Below are 17,868 nucleotides of genomic sequence, written 5' to 3'. Positions count from 1 at the left end.
CACAGGGTGCCAACCTGCCTTGCACAAGTTACCCACAGATCTTCATACAGCTCTGGTAACATTTTATAAAGCTTGAATAAAAACCTGCAATAATCGAAAGTGAAAAATGCGTGCAGACTTTGATACCAACATCAAGTACTTAGCAATATTTTTTCAACTGATAAGATTTCTACAAGGAAGAGCACTGAAATTTTGTGCTGTGAACCAGCTATTTGGACCCTTTCCAGCTCACCAGCCTGTCACATTGGATAACTTCCCTCTCCCTGTAGGCATTCAAGCAGTTCTTCAAGAGAAATTTCTCAGTTTTAAGTACACTCATCTTTGCAAACTAACACTGAAAAAAATCCAGCTTGTGTCTCTGTATAAATATGCAACTGAAATACTTCCCTCTAAAGTGAATAAAGAGTTGTATCTTACCTCCTGACACTAAACCTTGCATGAACAATTTCCAGCATATGCTCCAGAAGAAATACTGAGATAAAAATGTTTTCTAATCCATGAAGATTTTTTTTCTGACAGAGCAAATGGAATCTATCATCTTTTCAGAGGAAAAGAACTTTTATTTTTATTAAAGTAGAATAAAGGAATCTCAAGTACCATGGTTCTGAAAGTTATTTCTGAAATAAGATCATCATGGTTTTATCTCTTAGTGCATCTTCAGCACTTCATGTGCAATGGCATTGCATCATCTCAATCAAATCATAGGCAAACCACACTCAATTTTCATCCCTAGAACTTGCTTAGCTAAGTCCATTTTCTGCTGCAGTAAGTACCACAGCATCTTCTCTACCCAGTCTCACCAACCTGAAGTAATTTCCAGATCTTGCTGTAAAATTAGTCAGAGACAAAATCCTGTAATCTCTTCTATTACTGAAATGTTCCCGTTCTGAGGACAGAAGCTTCCATCCTGCCCTGTATTCCTTATCTCTGTTAGATTCTCTCCTCCTGTCACCTTGATCCCACCTGGAGGTGGCTTACAAAACCCACCAGAAGGATTTATAACAAAGTTCTTGCCTTCTTCAGTCCTTTTTGCTCAAGAAAAGTTCCTTCAGCATTACCAAACCACTGCTGTAGGGGAAAACTGAACACACTCAGGGACATCCAGAGAGCTCCTCTGTGGCCATGCACACCAACAGAAACAGATATTCTGTGTACTGCCCAATTAGAGTCAGAAATAGAAGAATGTTACACTAGACAAGCTGTGCACTGGAGAAAACTCCAGGTACAAAACTATATTCCACAAATTACTCCATCTCTTATCATAAACACATTTACTTTCATAAATAGCTTTGTGCTTCATTCTGTGGGACCCAAAGCAATAAGACTCCTTGTTGTGATCAACAACAGGCCCCTGTACACAGAGGCCATTTAAAAATCTCTCTCAGCAGTTTCATCTCTCCTGGTCCCTGCCAGCTTTTCCTGTGTATCACAATAAGCTGCAAATTTGCACTTCTGGGGGACTGTTTCTACTTTATAGGCTCTGCATCTGTCACCCATTTTCATCTGAAAATATTCCCTTCAGAGGCCTCCTTGCATGCAGTTCCTCTGGAACTCTGAGCACATTTCCATCCATTTCCCTCTGCAAGAAAGGAGGACAGGAAAAAGAGGTAATTTTCAACATCATCCAATTCCAATGGTTTCAAATCCATCTCAAGCTCTCTGTGCTAGGCTGGTGATGTATGTTTCACTGCAGTCTCCAGGGATTTCAGAAGCATATCTAAACTTATCCTCAACATCTCTCATTATTTTGAGGAAAAAAACCCAACAGGACTTTTATGCAAAGAAGAATTATGACTGAATTAAGCAGCTTGGCCAACAGCTATTGCTGGAGTTTCTGATGGAGACAGAAAATGAAGTGGAACCAAAGCAACATCCAAACCAACACAATTAAAGCCTTAATTCAGAGTTGTTAACTAAAAATGGTGCATTTCAGATACTATTTTTTTGTTTTGAAAATTGAACCTGCATAGAAGGAGAGCTCTGCAGTGGCCAGGCTGTTTGCAGAGTTCACAGCAGCCCCCACATGCAGCCTCTGATCCCAGCAACAGTTTAGGAACCCTGGAAAAGATTTGCAACATGAAGGGAAAGTGAGAGTCACACAAATTTCTTAGAATCTGAGAATCTCCCACCTAGAAAGCACAAACCATAATTAAATACAGCAAGCTGCCTCTCTAAACTGAAAATGTCCATCAAATGTGCACCATGAGAAATCTGTTTTCTACAGGACAAACCACAAATCAGACATGACAGAAAACTGTCCAGTCAGAATAAATTATCTTACAGCTATTACATCTGTCACCTGTCACAGAATCAGAACAGTTTATGTTGGACAGCACCTTAAAAATCACCTTGTTCCAATCCACTGCCATAGACTGAGTTGGGAAATTTAAAGTGTGGATCCTCAAAAGTGGAAGGCAAATTAGATTAATCATCCTCCTGTTGAAAGCCCCCACAAGCTTTTCCTAGTTTATTTCTTGAAAAGGTTCTGTTCAAACATTTAGTTTCAAGAAATATTGTTTTTAAAACATGCATAAGGGAAAATCAAAATTCTAAAATACACAGCACACTTTTACTGTGAGAAAAACATTTATTTTTTGAACCAACTTGTCAAATGAAAACATAAGGTTTCCAACTGCAGCTGGAAGTTTGGAAACCATGTGAAATAAGTAACTTCTGCCATAACCTGCAGAAAACCCCCAGAACCACCACTCTCACACATCTGCACTCTTCCAAAATCCCCACTGGCTGTTGCTGCATGGTTTTTCACTCCATGCAATTCCTGTAATCTCCATTTATCCTTACCACTGCACTTCTCTACCCACAGTGTCAGCCATTAAACTGAAATATGAACCAAAAAATATGTTTGACTCTGTTGAAGAAACTGGGAAGGCAGAGGCTGGAAAGATGGAAGAAAAATTATATAGAAAAATATCTATGTCTTGTCAAACTACCCCTGCCTGGCAGTCTGATTAAGCTGTGTGTGCATTTCTGAGAAGTCAAACTCACAATCCCAGACTGGAAAAGCAGCTTTGTTGCTGTTTGGAGGGGCAGGCTTTGCACCTGAGTGTTTTTTAGGGGGTTCACTGGTTACACCCTGGGATACAATTTCAGTGGAGCAAGGATAAGTTTACACTGCAGAGGAACTACCAGCACTAAGAATTGGGTGTGCAAAGCATGCAGAGACCTTCAAAGTCAAGATTTCTTTTCACAGTACCAGCCAAGCCAAGCAGAAAAAAAAATGTAACATCAATCAGATTCACATACTCAAAACATTGAAAAGAGGAGCATGAAATGTGCACATTTTAAAAATAACATCCAGCACCTCATGGGGCACTTATCCAACAGGGAATGGAGGGACTGGAAAAACCCAGGGAGTTCATGGAGCAGAGCAGCCAAGGAACAAGGAAGAGGCTGCAGAGCTGGAGCCATGGAACATTAAACCCCAGTAAATTTCTTCTACTGAAACTGTTAGTATTACTACCAGCCATTAATTTAAAACTGAATTAATCTTTTCTTTATGAGTGAAATAAGTTAAATTAATACATTGAAAGCACTTCTATGAAATGGATCCTTAGGATTTTTCCTGTTTCAGTCAATGTCAAATAATGAGCAAAACAAGAACTTTAAATTGCTGTGTCAGGAAAGAATAAAGAATTAGATGCTGGGCAAGGAAAAATGTTATTTAAACTTAGTAATTGGCAATGTTGAACTGATTTGTTAACTCAAGAGCAGACACCTATAACTCATTGAAATTCACCAGTCTGGGTTTTCAATCCAAATATTTGAACATTCCTAGCTATATGGTTTTTTTTCCTTTCAGCTTTAATATAAACAACAGCTCCAAAACGTTCATTACAATTCATAGTAAACCCAGAGTATTGGATGACAAAGTAGCTAAAAATCAACAGAGTTAAAATAGAAATTTTCAAATTAAGAATGCAAGAATGTAGCTCAAATGCCTCTACAGCCCAAGGAGAGCTCTCATAAAACCCTTAAGGGCTTTTTACTTTTATTTAAAACACAAAGGATTAGCTTTCTAAAGCTTCTTTTGCAATTTAATTGGGCAAGTATAACTTTTAAAGTAGTCCATCTGCCTGGAGCACAGCAGCTGTGATGGGGAGAATGCTGCTGCAATATTTGGATAAATTCTCAAGCAGAACCGTTAAAAGTCTCTGGTAATTAGTGGGTGAAATGAGAACTCAGAGCTTGGCACTGGAATGGTGTTTGCAGAAACTGTTGGACTTGTTTACTGTGATTCCTGTTTCCATTGCACAGTCAGCACAGAGATTCCCATGACTTCGTGAATATCACAAAAGTAAAATTTGGTATTAATGCACATATTTATTTTCTCAATGTTTTATGTGACATTTCTCTCTGCAGTGAAATAATCCAACACTCATTTTCTTCTAAAACTTTGTAATAGAGTAATATCATATTATTACTTTGCTTAAATTATATTACAGAGCCTAAATTTTCCATGATGCTGCATAACAGTTTGCTATATTCTGTAACAAGATCTTTCCCACTGCACCCATCTCCTCAATTCTTGTAAATTAAATATGGTAAAATCTGTGCAATGCTTAAATAAAAGATTCTGAGCTAATGGAAGTAGTAAGGCTAATGAAATGACCAGTGAATTATCAGGGAACAGGATTAATAGTAAACTACCACTGTACTGCAATTTTGCTGCAATCTTGTACTCAAATCTGAACACTTGAAAATAATAACTTCAAAACCAAAAAAAATTGACTTTTGTTTAAACCTCAACTTTCCTCCAAATTTAGAACTCACATTTATATTGTTCAGTTTTGGATATTTCATCCATAACAGGAGTTAACGGCCATTTTCAAATCTAACTTCTTAAGTTTTAAGATCTGCATTTTGGACAAGATTCAGGCTTCTGATATTTTGTATCTGTTCTATATAAATATATATATATATATATATATATATATATATATATATACACACACATATATATATACACATATATATACACATATATATATATATATATTTTTGAGCATTGTATTTAATATGAAAAAAACTTAAGCCACTTGCAAATTGTAAACCATTTTTCAGTTTCTGTATCTCATTGCCAAAGTTTCAGAAGCAGAGATGATGCAAAGTGCCGAGGAGACAGCAGCAGGAAATCACCATTTGCCTCTGTGCTTAGCTACAACTCTTGTCTTTTTATTTTCAGGAAACATTTTCTGCTCTTCTGCCCTTTCTGGTTATTCAGCCTGGACCTCTGTCCTGTTTACAGAGCTGAGGCAACCCCTTGGACATGATCTGCCTTGTGTTTGCAAGAATGGCACTAACAACTACACATCAGTAACTTTTCTCACTGAATCCCTCTGGATGCTGTATTTTGCCCTGGTCATAAGTGGTGACATTTTCCTTACCTCTTTGGGAAGATTAGTTTCAACAGGACATTAAAAAGATGGCTGAGGAAGAAAAACTATCCCTAAAGAAAGCAATTCAGTTTGGTATTAATGGATATATTCCATCAGTACAACTATGCATCAGAAATGAAAATGCCCCCAGAAGTTATTATGCTTGTTTAGACAACATGCAAATAAAACACATGTGACTGGTTCATCAGAAAAAAAAGAGCTGGATCCCTAATGGAGAGCTGCTGTCAAATGAGAGCCTCCAGGAAAGCCATAGACTCAACCTTACCTTTAAATTAGCTCACTGAAACAGCCTGTTGCAATTTTGTAATACAAAGACCATGTTAGCTGCAGGTAAAAGGATTTCTGCATTCCCAAGCTACAAGAAATATTTCCTTAAATTTTCTATTTAATTTATCTTAGTTTTGGTCTAATCAGCAATTAAATTTGAAAGAGGATCCCTAAAGAGAACATGCCAGTTGAAAATATACATAATAACAAGGAGAAGGATGCTAAGCTCCAGGAGTAAGGTGTTAATTTGTATCTTAGGAACAATATTAACATACAGGTCAAATGTCAAATGAAATGGGTCGTAAAGAAACACGTTACTTACAGACTTTAAATTGTGATTCAATGGCCCAGCAAAACATGAAGATGAGACCAGTGCTCCTGAAAAGGAACAGCCTGGACTCAGCAGATTTTCTGAGGCACCCCCAGCACCGCAGGAGCAAATCCCAGCAGGTGCGCTTCAAGGACGATGGTGACAGCAGCAAGGCAGAGCTGGATCCTGCCCCACACACAGCACTCACTACTGGCAAAACAGAAATATGTAGGGATCACAATTTTTTGCTAACTCAGTCTCCAACTTTTCCAAGGGCTCACAAGGGGCTTCGGAATATTGCCATACAAACTTCTCCCAGCCTCAGGAAACACTTCCCTGTTTTTAAAAGGAAAAAGCTGACAGTAAGCAAATCACTGACAGAAATGCCAGCAGAGCCTGCCAACTCTATCCAGGTAAATGGCAACCTTTGTGAACCAGACATTCTGTCCTCAGAGCTCTGCTACTTGAGGATAAGTCATCACTTGGAGGATGGATGCAGGAATCGTGAGGTGGGCTCGGGTCAGAGATCATCAAAAGCACAAAGCAATGGACCGAGGTGCTCGGGGGATTTCTCAGAGCCAGACAAGACAACTGCGTCCACACAGGTGCCTGAATACATTCATGTGAGTTTCCCACAGGACAGAAACGTTCCCCTGGATGCACCAGACACAACCACAGCTTCAAGTAATTCACTGCATTCTTCTACTGTCATCAATAGCCACGAAAGTCATGAAAACAGCACACTGTCATCTGATTCTGACAGAGCAGAGCCTTGCCTGAGCAACTCTGGGAACTGCAGTGAATGTAACCCCCACTCTGCTGCTCCTGAAGAGCAGAAAAGCAATTCTGAGCTGCCTGCAGCCAGCAGAGATGCCAGCAGCAAGGAAGCTACTCCACTGTCACCCCCATCCAAGCACAGCTCATCTCCTTGTTTCCTCAGAGACTGTCACCAGGCAGGAGAGCACAAGCCAGGTTCCAGCTGTGTGACACTCCCAAGTGATGATCACCCACCAGTGTCAGTGCCCAGCAGCAATGCATCAAATCCATGTAACACTGAAATCCAGAACAATTCCACCCAGGCAGATGTTTCCCAGTGTAACAGCTGTGCAGAAGGATTGCACACAAAGTCTTATCCGCCAAGGAATGAAATAAAGCCACAAAGCAGCAAAGAGATTAATGAAATCAATCAAATTCACTTGGCACATGGAGAACTCTGTGCCCTACAAGGCAGGCTGCAGTCTGTAGAGGAATCCTTGCAGTCCAACCAGGAGAAGATTAAAGTCCTTTTGAATGTAATCCAAGACCTGGAAAAATCCAGAGCCCTCAGCGAAGGGTATGGTTCATTTTTAATATTAGTAATTCATCAGAAGTGTAAAGATAGATGTTAGCATTCTTTTAACCTTTGCTACTGAAAAACACAGCTCTTCTGATATTTAAAGATGAGTTTGCAAAAATGTATCTTACATCCTTTTTGTGATGTTTGGGCCTAGCAGAGAAGAAAGTCCCTTTATGGCTTGGCTTTAGCTGACACTGCCTTTACAAAATCCAGTGCAAGACCCAGCTTAACAATTCCCTTTTTTATTTAGATTTAGGGTGTTCAAAGCATGGCAAGGTCAGACCCACAAGGAGTGCCAGACAGAGCTAAGGACAGAGCATGTGAAGGCTGTCAGCAAGAACTCACTTCAGACTCTCAGGTTTCACAGTGGCTCCCTTCTCACCCCCATACAATGTAAAAACCCTGTATTTATTGTCACTATGGTGACACAGACTGTGCCAAGGCTACAAGCAGTCTTCATGCATTATTATGCATTATAAATAATAATAATACCATAAATGCAACTAACATCTAAAGACAGGACAAAGTTAAAATAGAATTTTAAATATATTTATGCTTGAAACAGGTTTCAGAATATCCTAATAGAGCTTTCCAAGCTATCAAAAGCATCTCTTTTAGTAATTGCATCTAGGACACACTTTAAAGTTCTGTTCTGTTGTAAAGTAGTATATCCTTTAAACAACTTATCTTTGAAAAACTCAGAAACAAATCAAGGGAATAAAGGTTCCATTTCATTTTTTAAAGAAAAAAGAACATGAAGAGATTATGCTACCATAAATTTAGTCTTTAGCACAGGCATATCATGCATGTAGATAAATCACTTATGCATGCAAAACTGCCCTCTTAATTCTATAATTAGATCCTGTGTATCAGCTGTATTTACTGGTCACAATAATGACCACATCAGGTAATATTTCACATTTTCACAACTGTGCAGACACCATGACAAGGAGGCTGCCCTGAGGGTTTTGTGCAGGTGCAGCTGCAGAAAGAGCCCAGAGCACAACCCTGCTGTGCTCACACCACCAGCATCAGGGTCTGCCCTTGGTCCCATGTGGGCAGAGCTCTCAGGAGAGAACTAACAGAGGCCACAGCTTTATAAACTCCAATTGTCTTACAACTTCTGAAGGAAAAAAAAAGAGAACAAAATAATCTATTTTGAAGAATTCTTTCTTTTCCCAAATATTTTAGCTTGGAATTGAAGTTAACTTGTATTTCTGTTGAATAACATTCCAACTCAAAATTCAAATAAGAATTTGCACTCATTAAACAAAAATTCAAACAATATAAATCAGGTTAGCATGTGATTTTACTCCATACATATTATTTTTTAATCTGGAAACAGCAACTGGTAATGTCCATCTGGCTGTTAGCATGAAAATACTTTCCTTAGCTTGCAATGTGCCCACATAAATTCTTGTTCTATCTAACATTTTCCCCATAAAATTCAGCTCCAGCTACCCTCTCTCAGAGGGTTGTTCCATATGATTTTCTAGCACCAAATTTGTAACAACCTAAACACAAGAGACAAAATCCACGTAGACAGACTAAGAGCAAAAATGCAAAAAATGTTTACAACACTCCAAACCGAAAATTCAGGTAAGAGGCAAGAGATCCAAGTGTATCTCCAGGCTCAGCAGTCGTTTCTCTCTTGTGGTCTTCATCCAGACACCACCTGACTGTGGTTCCACAGGAAGGGACAGAAAGGAACAGCCACTCCTGCTCCCCTGCATGCAGCTCTCTAGGGGAGAACCTACATTTCAATTATGTTTGTGAATGAGCCCATAGCAAAGACTAATTTGCAGTGCAGCAGGATCAGATTATCCAGCAATATTTATAATCCATTTCTGTTCAGTTACCACTGAAACAGAAAAGAAAAAAAGTGGTTGAAAAGAAAAAAAATTGTCAAATATTTTGAAATGCCTCTTTGAGATTCAATGAGAAGCTTCAATCCACCTTGCCAGATTCACCTCACAGTAACACTGAATATTCCAAGCAATTTCATTGATAGCACAACAACACTCATGAAGAACCACCATTTCTCCCAAAAATATCAGAAAATTATTTTGGTACCAACAGATCTCCCCCAGTTCAAATAAAACTTGTTAAATATAAGTGTTACAATTTCTTCAGGTGTAATGAGCCACCAATCTCAACCTGTTTCTAACACAGTTCTCTCCATCACAAAAGTACTTCAGCTCTAGTTGGTGTTAAGCATAAAAACTCACTTTTCCTGTTTTCTCAACACTACAAATTTGTAACTTACCAGCAGTAAAAATCTGACTTTGTTATAGTCAAATAAGGAAACATGAAAAGGGAAGACTGGAAAGCATAAGGAGAGAGATCAGGCTGATTCAGCAAATTGCATGGATTCTCAAATACTTGAAAGTGTGTTAGAAGCAGTGTCATGTCTAAGTGTTTTCATAACAAGTATTCATAGCAGAACCAACAACCAGAACTCTTAACAGAATGAGGTGGGAGAGGTCAGGACAAGGCTCACAGGGTTTGTGTGTTTTTGAAGAAACCTTCCGGCTTAGAATTTGGTACTAGAATTTTTAATAGAGCTAACAGAAATGGTGAGCAGAATGGCTTTTGTTCATAAAGGACTCAGAGCTCTGTTATTGTGTCTGTAAGTCCACATCTCATGAACTGCTGTCTGTTCCAGGAGGAACTTCTACCACACTGGGCAGGACCTCAACAACTGCAGCACCTGCCAGAACACGGCGTGCATCATCTACAGGTACCCTGCTCCCCCAGTCCTGTCCTGCCTGCACACCCCCAGCTGCACAAAACACTGCTTTGCTCACACCTGTCACATGTCTCACTGTGACTAACCCAGTTTTTAAGAAAAGACCAAGTGGTTTGTATGAGGTGCTTGTTTTTAAGTTGAAGACAATTCACAGTGGTGGTAGCTGAAAGGAAAGGGGGACTGGACTTGGGAGAATTCAAACAGAAACTTCCCTCTAAAGTTTCACAGTGTTATTACTGGCATGCTTTGAAGACCTGTGATGCCCTTTCTGATGATGGAATTCCTTTATGTGGTACATTTTTAAAGCTAGGGTTTCTGTAATAATTTTAGATCTTGGAAAAGATAAACTCTCAGTTCTCTGAATGCCATGGGCTACAGCTACAGTTCATGCTAACCTGCAAAACAGAGCCAACATTCCCACATTTTCACCTCAGTAGTTATCAATATCAGAAAGCACAATGTGAGTGTAGGCTACTTCAGATTTAAAGTGCAGTTTATGCTAAACTCTTATGGCCAGAAAGCTTTTCAGGGCCGTGTTCTGGGAGCTGCACATGTTTCAAATGCTGTGTCTGTACAAACACACTCTAAGAGCCTTCAGCTGTCCAGATATCAACCCCAAAGCCAGCAGGTGCAAAGTCTTGCTTGTGCTGCACATGTACCTTGTCCACTCAGCAAGGGAATTTATAAAGACATTATCCAACATCTGCAAGCTCTGTTACAAGGCAGAAACCCCACACCTTGGGTTACTTGATTACATTTACAAAAATAAAGAGTAAGAGAATTTCTCTTTGAGGCTGAAAGGTTTTCCTTCATTTCAAAGAACATAGCAGATCATTATCTTCAACAGTGTGTAAACACTATAACATTAATTTTTTAATGGAAATAATTAATAGAAAATGCTCACATGGAATTCTTTTTCTCGCTTCATGTACTGCAGGAAGTAAATTTACTAAAGAGCTTAATGAACTAGACACAGCACTGGAACCTATTGTTCAATATGCAGCTCAATCCCATACTGATGTCCTAAACCTCTGGTAATGACATTTCCAAGTAATTAACATGTCACTAATTAGACACCACAACTCCTCTGAGACAAAGCTGGAGGTCTTCTTCATAGCCCCCTGGATACCCTGGGAAGTTACATGATTATCCAAGAGCACAGACTGTATCCATCAAAAAAAGAAAAAAGATATTTCCTTTACTTGATCATGGTCTCTGAACAAACAATCTCTGTGTATTTTATGGGCTAGACATGAGCAGGTCACTCCCCAGAATTTATATACAGACCTCCCTTGACCACAGGACGCCTTCTCTCTTTGCAAAAACACCCTGTGTCTTTAAGTTTACATGGTTTCAGTCCAGGATAGATCTTGAACAACAAGCACCATCATTCAAAGGAAAGAACAGAGGAAGTAAGAAAAAAACAACTCAGGGCCCTTTTTGATTTACCAGGTAGTTTGCAGCAGTAATGGTGCCTGGAGGCTCACACTGCAATGATTAATAGAACATGTGCAGAACACAGGTGATCCAAAGTTCCTACTTTTAAGAGACAAAGAGGAAATAGTAAAGAAACAATAGTTTTTGATTTACAGAGGTGTTCCACAGGATGTGGTTATGAAAAAACATTCTTTGTGACTAATATTTGAAGTTCATTAGACAATATTCTGATAGAAGTAATTGTTACCAGTGTTTGCTCCAGACAAACATGAGCAGTTTGTGTGTTTTACGTGGCCTGAAATGTCCATGCAAGTATTTCCCCCTAAGACAGCATCACAGCTATGATTAAAATCAAATTTTAACTTGCCCCCAGTTTTGCTGCTCCTAAAGAGCCTCACTCCTCACTGCTGCAAGCCCTGCACATGCAGAGTGCTGGGTTGCTGTCACTGAACCATCTTTATCACACAATCCCTCAGTCAAACAATGCATGAATCTCACAGAAATTCCCCTGTGGATTACACTGATCACTGAAGTCATAAAGAGCTTTTCAGCCTAACAGTGACTGTAAATTTGCCTTTATTAACTACCCAGCAGGGATTCCAGGCTTGGGATTTTTCCATCCAGGTTGTGTAATAGAAATGTTTGTATTGTAATAAGCAAATGTAAGTAGCAACCCAAACCAGTTATCATGGGCAGTATTAAATGAAGACTGAATTGACCTCTTGCCTCTGGAGATGATATCTCCAAGATTAAATTAAAAACTCTGAAGAAGGGTGGAGAAAAGGCACATGAGCAGATGCTATCCTTACATGTTCTATAAAACCAACATTTCATTCTTCAGCACCCTTGGTCTCTGAATATTGAAAGGTATTAATTTACAGTTTTCATCATAAGCTGATAAAATGCAAGAGGCACTGATTTAATATCACTTCTTTCTGCCTTTTTTATACTTATTATGCATTGCTTCTTGTTCAAGAGATCCTTCTACTCTTTTCTAAATGAAAATTTTCCTCCAGCTTTCTTTTTACCCGTTGAGTGATATTATTTCATGAAAAACCCCAAGGCACATGAATAAAGGGAAACAATCTTCTACTTAATTTCAACATACTATTTAATGATGTTTATGGATTTGATATAAAAAGAAAATTAAAAGTTTTAAAAAACTCGCACATTTACTAATGTCTTCTGATCTGTGTCAAAATCAGCTTCAGGGCCTTGAAGTGACATCCCAACTCCCTTAAATAATTCTCTTTTCTTCCCATCATGGCAAATACAACCTTTGCAGTCTCCCCTAAAGCCTTCACAGCAGATACAGCTGATACAACTCACTCTCCTGCCCAGAAGAGATGATTGAAATAAGGAAAATGCACACAATACTGCTTAAACCCTGTCCACACTGACACTTTTGAACCTTGCATTTATTTCAATGCACTCATCTGCTCTTATCTAATTAACATCTTGGCTCTTGTTTGACATCAATAATAATTAGGGCTTTCAATTGAGGAAATGAGTTCTACTTTCCTCTTAAGTAACACCACTTATCTCAAAGACTTACATACTGTTTAATTTCATATATTTTTGTTCCTAGCCTGTGTCCTAGTGGGAGACATTCACATTTAACAAAGTTAAGCATGTGAGAGTTTTTAATTACGAGCACATGACTTAGATTATGGGATCAAAATCTGACCTTTGAAAGAAATGTATTGAAAGGTTATCCTGCTACATTTTCATTTTTGTCCCGTTGCTTTGGGCACAATGTTGGAATTCTTAACTCACTTAAAGTAACATTTTTCACTCAAAGAAAAAATAAAAAAAGAGGTGAACTTATTTTCAAAGGAGCAACCCCTTAACCCCTTGTGTTTACCCCAGGCTGTACCACTGAATAACACCAATTATTCTGATGAGGGAAGCAGCCTTTGACATGTTCTTTAAAGGGGGAATTTCTCACTTACTAGCATAGGTCTCTAATTTTTTTCCATAGTGTAGAATATGACTTCAGACAACAAGAAGGAAGATTTCATCAGATTTTGAAAACACTGGACAATGCAGAGCAAAATGCAGCTTCAGCTTCACCTCAGAAGCCACCACCTGATCCTCCAGCTCCCGAGAAAAAGGAGTTAAGGAGAAAGACAAAAAAGGTGAAAAGAAAATGCTTCTGGTGGATTTGACTTCCTCATGCATCCTTTTACATTTCAAAAGATACTAAAGCAGAGAGAGCTTGAGAGCACACACCTGAAAATGTGCTATTATCAAATCACAAAGGTTAAGAATGGTTAATTAGAGTATCTGAAAAATCCAAATAATTGAATTTAATTAAATTAGCTCACTGAACAAAGGTGCATGAAGACACTATTTTCAAGAAAAGAAATGGATTCTTTGAAAAGGAAGTTCTCTTTTTTTTTCCAAGGACACTTTCATATGCTTTGTAAAGACCTTTTTTTCAACTTTCCAAAAATAAAGTTCAAACAAGGTTCAAATCTCTCCTTTAAAAAGCAATGGTAGACAAAGCTAAGCATGTCACCCAGCCTTTATTTCCCATTTATAAGTAACATTGACTAAAAGGAAAAATCTTCATCAAGCTTTGAACAAACAACATTATCAAGAACAAATTCAGGGAAACCTAAATTGTTCAAACAAATCTCTCCTCAGAGGAGATAATTATAATTATTTCACATCCCCAATGAAATATTTTTGTTGCTGCCATCTAATATTAAACAACAAACACAAGAATTTCAGGTTAAGTTTTAACTCTGTCCTTTTCTTTGTTTGTTATAAAAAGCCACCATTTAGAAGTCATTTAATGACTTCTCTGGAAAGAAGCGGGGAGTTGTAAAACCAGAGAATATCCCAGTAACTCTTGTCTTACACCCCTGCTCAAGCAAGGTCCAGTTCAGTGAATTTGAGTTGTGTGTATCTCCAAGGACAAGAATCCTCAGCTCCTTGGGGAAGGCTGTTCCAGGTTTTCCTAACACCTAATCTGAATTTCCTCCATTCTGATCGTGTCCATCACATCTTGTTTTGTCCAAGCACACCTGCAAGAAGAGCTACATGGAAAATGAGACCTCTCTCCTACATCTTCACTTCTAAAAGACTGAACAACCCCAATTTTCATTGCCTCTCTCCCGTGCTGCAGCCACAGCCATCCTGTGGTGTGGGTTGATGTCTTTCATACACCTGGAAGCCTAAAACTGGACAGGACCCCTCAGATGTCATCACCCAATTGGTGGAAAAAGAGGAATTACTATTTTGGCTACTGTTTTACTGAATCATTTGCCCGATCTATCCATTTAAGACCTGTATTGCTGTACCAAAATATCCCAAGATTTTTTTTGCCTTAAGATGTAAATTAATATATGATAAAAAAATGGGACATGAAAATAATATTTAGTGAACTGATCTGTATTGCACAAAAAAAAAATATATATATATATGCTGAAATGATTTTATCAAATGTCAATGCAGCTACTTCTTTCCTCCAAAACTACTCAAGGTACCATTAGCACAGGGTGTGCCAATGGAACCCAATCTATGATTGGTGATCCCATTATTTTACTCATGAAAACATGGTCACCTTTCATATGGGGGCAGGGGGGAAAAGGTTTTCCAAAGCAAGTTGAGTGGAATGTACTGCAGACCTTTTCTTAGAAGTGGCCCTGGTTCAGGGTATTCATAGATTAATCCCTGCATCTTATTTTTCTAAGTAATCCTGTATTAATTGTGCAATGTTAGTTTTAAATGTCTGTACACTTTTTGTACACTTCTGTGTTCCTTGAATTCCTAGGGTTAATTACACATTTGAAAATACATTAAAAAGAATTTTGCACAGAAAAACTTTGTCTGGAGGAGCTAATTTCTTTATAAAATGAATCTTTAAGAAGAAAATTTGCACTATGCCATGGCTTATTTTATCAAAATTCAAAAGGACTGACACTTAAAAACCATTTTGATGTTAATTTCAGTAGGTAAAGAATGATAGGAACAAAACTATTGTTGTTTCAGAGGCTTTTCAGAAGGAAATTATTTTTTACTAATGTCTTTAGATGCCTTTAGTGAGACAGAAAAGCTCTTCAATAATAGGTTGTGGCTATAAAAAAGGTAAGAATTAAATGCCTCCATCAGAACACATCACTGTGTTACACTCAAGCTCTGCTTGTGCTGCTGTGCCAACAGCATTCCTTTGCTGCTTTAGTCTTTATAATTGATGCAGTGAAGGATTTATTAGTGTATAAATTATTTTTGTGCATTAAAATAATACTTTAAGACCAATAACCCCTGTGGTAAAGTATAATAATAAACAACACCAAGAGCTCTAACACAAATAAAACCAGCAAGTTTTTTTTCTGTATTGAAGCCATTTTTACTAATTTATGATACAAAAGCCATCCTTTTGCCTTTCTTTCTGTTGACAAGCCCAAAAAGTGCTCATTTAAAGCTATCTGACTTTGGGTTTGCCCACATAATGCATATGATGCTTTCAATTTAGTTTCAAAGGATCCAGATCATTTAATTTAAACAAACCACACCCCTTTGGTTCACCACATAGCACCAATCAATTCCTGGGGTCAGGAGAACTATGCAAAACAGAAACACTCTTTTTAGTTTAACAAAGTCCAACCAAAGGAAGTTACAAGTAAGGCTCTAAGTCTTTCTTATGACCTGAAGAAACATCAATACTCATAAAAATCTGAAATACACTGATCTAAGTGCTAAATCTGAAATGCAATGATATAAGTGCTGAATCCTAAATACTCTAAGTGGTAAATATGGAATACTCTGATCTAAGTGCTAAATCTGAAATGCAATGATATAAGTGCTGAATCTGAAATACTCTGATCTAAGTGGTAAATATGAAATACTCTGATTTAAGTGCTGAATCTGAAATACTCTGATTTAAGTGGTAAATCTGAAATACACTGATCTAAGTGCTGAATCTGAAATACTCTGATTTAAGTGGTAAATCTGAAATACACTGATCTAAGTGCTGAATCTGAAATGCTCTGATTTAAGTGCTGAATCTGAAATATTCTGATTTAAGTGCTAAATCTGAAATACTCTGATTTAAGTGCTAAATCTGAAATACACTGATCTAAGTGCTGAATCTGAAATACTCTGATTTAAGTGGTAAATCTGAAATACACTGATCTAAGTGCTGAATCTGAAATACTCTGATTTAAGTGGTAAATCTGAAATACACTGATCTAAGTGCTGAATCTGAAATACTCTGATTTAAGAGCTAAATCTGAAATACACTGATCTAAGTGCTGAATCTGAAATACTCTGATTTAAGTGGTAAATCTGAAATACACTGATCTAAGTGCTGAATCTGAAATACACTGATCTAAGTGCTAAATCTGAAATACACTGATCTAAGTGCTAAATCTGAAATACACTGATCTAAGTGCTGAATCTGAAATACACTGATCTAAGTGCTGAATCTGAAATACACTGATCTAAGTGCTGAATCTAAAATACACTGATTTAAGAGCTGAATCTGAAATACACTGATCTAAGTGCTGAATCTGAAACACTCTGATTTAAGTGCTATCTGAAATACTCTGATCTAAGTGCTGAATCTGAAATACTCTGATTTAAGTGCTTACAGGTTTCATATTTTAACGTCTGAGCTCGGTGAGATTCAGAACCATAACCAATCTTTAACCCTTAACCTCCCAGTCACAATTAGCTTTTGTTTTCCAGATTCCCAGGTTGGTGGGTTTTGATTTCTCTCTCGGTCAGTAAAGTCTGGACCATGCAGGTGTGGATGTGAAATTCTGTTTGTGACCTGGGCCTCCAGGGCAGCAGGGAAGCTCAGGGGGTTTCCAGGCCAGCCCAACCTCAGCCCTGCAGGAAAATCCACTTCTCTCTCAGCCTTCCCAGAGTTTTCCAACTCACCCCCCCAAGGCATCTGTTTTCTGGACAGAAATATGGAATTTCAGTGCTTTCCTTCAAGAAGGCTGCAAGGAGTTTTTACCCCCAGCCATCCCCACAGTGGCTGAGACTCAAAAGGTTTTCTACATCAAGCATGAGAGAGAACATTGGAACAAAAGGTTTTTTTGTCCCACTAAAAGGGGGTGAGGAGGTGTCACTGGTGGATGCAGGAACAGGGTAATGCTGCTTTGATGCTGTTTTGTTTAGATTTTCAAATGTGCATATCTTAGCAACATAAAATAATTAAGATTTAAAGCTTTGTAAAGCATAACAGGAGAATCTTGGCTGTATGAAAATATGATAGGAAAACATGGGGTTTTTATTATTTAAAATATTTAAAAATTTAATTGGTTCAAAATATTTGAAATATTTTTTAAAATTAATTGTTTAAAAATATTTAAAAATATTTTATTAACTAATTATT

At 38.0% G+C, this 17,868-nt stretch overlaps 2 protein-coding genes across 3 annotated transcripts in view; one reads left to right on the top strand and one right to left on the bottom strand.

The window, feature by feature from the left end:
* The window catches only part of INSYN2B (inhibitory synaptic factor family member 2B), a 30,591-nt gene extending 15,246 nt beyond the window's left edge, over positions 1 to 15,345 (top strand). Inside the window, exons 2-4 of one of the 2 annotated variants that reach the window (XM_054642644.2) lie at positions 5,204 to 7,327; positions 9,996 to 10,070; positions 13,498 to 15,345. In XM_054642644.2, coding sequence (XP_054498619.2) covers positions 5,967 to 7,327; positions 9,996 to 10,070; positions 13,498 to 13,684 — 1,623 coding nt within the window. In that variant the 5' untranslated portion in view covers positions 5,204 to 5,966 and the 3' untranslated portion in view covers positions 13,685 to 15,345. The remainder of the gene's footprint in view (positions 1 to 5,203; positions 7,328 to 9,995; positions 10,071 to 13,497) is intronic. The other variant, XM_077186395.1, reaches the window with a different exon arrangement.
* The window catches only part of DOCK2 (dedicator of cytokinesis 2), a 163,414-nt gene that overhangs the window by 78,924 nt on the left and 66,622 nt on the right, over positions 1 to 17,868 (bottom strand). The gene's annotated exons all lie outside the window — the stretch shown is intronic.

This window comes from Agelaius phoeniceus, chromosome 15 (assembly GCF_051311805.1).
Source record: "Agelaius phoeniceus isolate bAgePho1 chromosome 15, bAgePho1.hap1, whole genome shotgun sequence".
Lineage (NCBI taxonomy): Eukaryota > Metazoa > Chordata > Aves > Passeriformes > Icteridae > Agelaius > Agelaius phoeniceus.
This window is presented reverse-complemented; position numbering and strand designations above follow the sequence as displayed.